This window comes from Malania oleifera, chromosome 8, assembly GCF_029873635.1.
Source record: "Malania oleifera isolate guangnan ecotype guangnan chromosome 8, ASM2987363v1, whole genome shotgun sequence".
Lineage (NCBI taxonomy): Eukaryota > Viridiplantae > Streptophyta > Magnoliopsida > Santalales > Ximeniaceae > Malania > Malania oleifera.
In genome coordinates this window covers 104,997,915-105,001,399 of record NC_080424.1, presented here as the reverse complement: position 1 = coordinate 105,001,399, position 3,485 = coordinate 104,997,915, and the positions used below count along the sequence as shown (strand labels likewise).

Here is a 3,485-nt window from a genome sequence, read left to right as displayed (position 1 = left end):
TATACAATTTTATTATATTGGTTTTGGACAAAATGGGGTGTCTACAAAGATATAACATTAATGATCAAATGAATTACTTATGAACATTTGTATTGATATGCAATGAAAATCTTGTAACTTGAAGTGTGATAAGAAATGTTTTACTTGAAATCGTAGAGAATGAACTATCACTTGGTATAATCAGGTATTCTTCTAAAATTGTTTCTATTGAAGAATCAAGATGTTTCAAAATTGTGCACCTTGGTAATGGCTCAAGCATTAAAACTAAGAGCAATTAATTGTGTAATATTATCATAAAGATTATAAGTATCATTTCATATATTTTTAAGCTACTACAAAGCAATTAGTGTGCTCCAAATAACTTAATGCAAAGAATATCATAGAAATAATTATAGAGAATAGTGCAAGTAGTGTACTTAAAGTTGAATTGATTAATGAACTAATAAGTCGGCTAGCCTAATTCAATCAGTGATACTATTCTATTATATTTACATTTTATATGTTATCATATTTTAAATTTATGTAATATATGTTAAAATATAATGCAAATAATAATTTTTAATGTGAAATATTTTTTTAAGTAAAATGTTTTTAAAACTTGTCAAACTAGTGTAATTTCTTAATATTAGTCACCAATTTAACCTTGTTTCATTGATCTAATTAATTTTTTCATCAAGCTCGAATCTAGAATTTAATCCAAATATAGACCAATTTATTTGTCGATTTGACTAACTTAATTGATCAATTCAGTCTAATTTTAAAAATATTTATTTCAAGAAATTCACATCTATTACATTTTGATTTTCTATATTCAATATTTGGGATAATTTTACAACAAAGTATTTTCTGTCTATAATACTTATCCTGGAAATTTTTTACTTATGAAATTTATATCATAAATTTAAATTTATATAAATTTTGATAAAAATATAATACACAACTATATTCAAATGCAACCAAATTGACACAAACTTAGATATAGAAATTAAAATCAAAGCTCTCAACCTGATTTATTAGTGTTTAGGAGCTTATAAATTTGAATAGATAAACTCTGTACTTAAAAAATGTATTTCAAATCTTAAACTTAAATTTAAATAAATTTTTTTATAATTTTATATTATGTCTTATTCAAATTCAAGCTATGCAAAAATATAAATTTTATATTAATTTTCGTACAAATTCACTCCATGCACAATCTCAAACAATTCAGGGAAACAAAAGTTCAAAAGAACATTTTACATCTTAAAAAAATCAATTAGAAATATTACAGAACCTCTGATCGCAGAGACAGAAGACGACATGGAAGATAATCCAGCAAAGATGAAGCAATTCGTGCTGAGCGAGCTCGGCAAACTCTCTCAACATGTCCAGAGCGTGGTGGAAAGAACCGAGCTCACCAACATCTCCTGGGCGCCGCTAAAGCTCCGGTGGCCGTGGGATCTTCTCCGCGGAGAGATCTGCAGAGGCAACGTCTGCGTCGCCGGCGACGCCCTGCACCCGATGACGCCGGACATCGGCCAAGGCGGCTGCTCCGCCCTGGAAGACGGCGTCGTTCTGGGGAGGTGCTTCGGCGAAGGCTTCCTGGCGAAAAACCAAAACGGAGGCGAGTGGGGAAGGATCGAAAAAGCGGTGGAGAAGTATGGGAAGGAGAGGAGGTGGAAGAGTGTTGGGCTGATAGCGGCGGCGTAAGCGGTGGGGATTGTGCAGCAGAGCGACGGGAAGGTGATGAGATTCTTGAGGGACAATTTGTTGCCGGGAATTTTGGCCGGATCTCTTCTCAAGATGACCGATTTCTACTGTGGGAAGCTTAATTAATTGGGATTGGTTTGTTGATTTGAACCCAAATGTGATGTGTATGATGTGAGAATTGCAGAGGAGTAATGCGCGAGTTGGAATTAGAAATAAGAAGACAGACCAAACAAGAAAACACAACGAGAAGATAACACTGGACTCAGTTGCATATTATTTAAATTTCATTAAATACAATTCACAAATACAATAACACATACTTAGGAGAGAGTTTTGGATTTGAATTTGTGTATTAAATTTTGTTCAAATCTATCCGAATTCAAATTCAAAATCCAAAAGTCATATTCACAGACACAATAAAGATTGATAGAAAATATAAAAATAACAATATTATAAAATTAAATAAAATTAAATATTTTTCATATGAGCTAACTATTTTTTATTGATCTGCCAAGAACAAGGATCTTTTTCTGTAAAGACTCTTCCTTCCAGCCTCCCAAGCAAAAATCTCTTCTCTTAAAATATTGTAAAAGGAGGGAGCCATCCACCATTGAAATGAAAAATTTCAAGATTGTATCGAAACTCATGTTATCTTTTATTTGTTAAACACAAATGAATGATATGAAAACTTTAGGTATAAGCGAGTTTATATAGGATTGAAACACTTGCAATGATTTAAAACCTGTATATTTTTAATATTTTTACCATTATTACATTCTTCAATTAGTTCTTTCTTTATTTGTTGCCTTTGATGATACAACAAATCTTTCTTTTTAGGGCACTTTCTAATAACATGAAAATTTTAATGTGTAATTTTTTTCCTTTTCTTAGATAAATATTTCTACAACAAAACTTACTGATATTAGTTAGGTGTTATCAATACATTGAAATTATTAAATTCCTTAATTAATAATTTCTATAGTAAGAAAATGTGTTCGTCAAGAAATACAACTAAATTAAATGCTTGTCACAATTTCTAAGACTATTCATATTAAATTTCAATTTCTATAATTTGTGTTTGTCATATAATAATATTCATGATATCACACAATTCCAAAATACTTAATGAGTACCTAACATACTAATTGAGATTATTAGTTTAATAAATATTTTATTAACTTTTTACTATCAAGGTCTTCATAATTCACTATGGTTGCCTCTATTATTTGTCACGCTCCGAACTCGGAAATGGGCCCCAGGGTGTGAATTTGTAGCCTAACCTTTCCCTATATCATACAATCGTCCATGATACCATACAATGCAAGGGTCCGACCCCGTAGGGTTCACGTATACCCTATGCACAATCACATATACCATATACCATTTACGCAACGGAATAATTCAAACTAATACCTTCATAAAACCATATCAGAGTCTATACAAAACAAGATCTAGTTTCTCAAAATACATAACATACCCCGGGTGTCTACATAACTGTAGTAACCGAAAAAAAAATATAATAATAATAATAATAATAATAATAATAAAATAATAAAATAAAATTAATTAATTAAATTAATAAATAAAATAAACAGTATGATAAGGAACAAATATATATATATATATACTTGTGTGTGTGTGTGTATATATATATATATATATATATATATATATATATATATATATATATATATATATATATATAAAAAGGTATGAAAGCTTCTTTACTTTACTTTAGGTTTATTATATATATATATATATTATTAAATTAGCAAGCTTCTTTAAGAAGCTTTGGA

The 3,485-nt window shown here is 29.5% G+C and overlaps 1 protein-coding gene across 1 annotated transcript; it reads left to right on the top strand.

Annotated features, from left to right (window-relative positions):
- The first annotated feature begins 1,299 nt into the window (after positions 1 to 1,299).
- On the top strand, positions 1,300 to 1,689 carry LOC131162879 (monooxygenase 3-like). The gene has a single exon (XM_058119485.1). It carries the CDS (start codon positions 1,300 to 1,302, stop codon positions 1,687 to 1,689), a length of 390 nt encoding a protein of 129 aa, XP_057975468.1.
- Positions 1,690 to 3,485: the final 1,796 nt, after the last annotated feature.

What these genes read in the sequence shown, in the direction of transcription:
- LOC131162879 (XM_058119485.1), top strand. Translation starts at nt 1,300, where the DNA reads ATGGAAGATAATCCAGCAAAGATGAAGCAATTCGTGCTGAGCGAGCTC.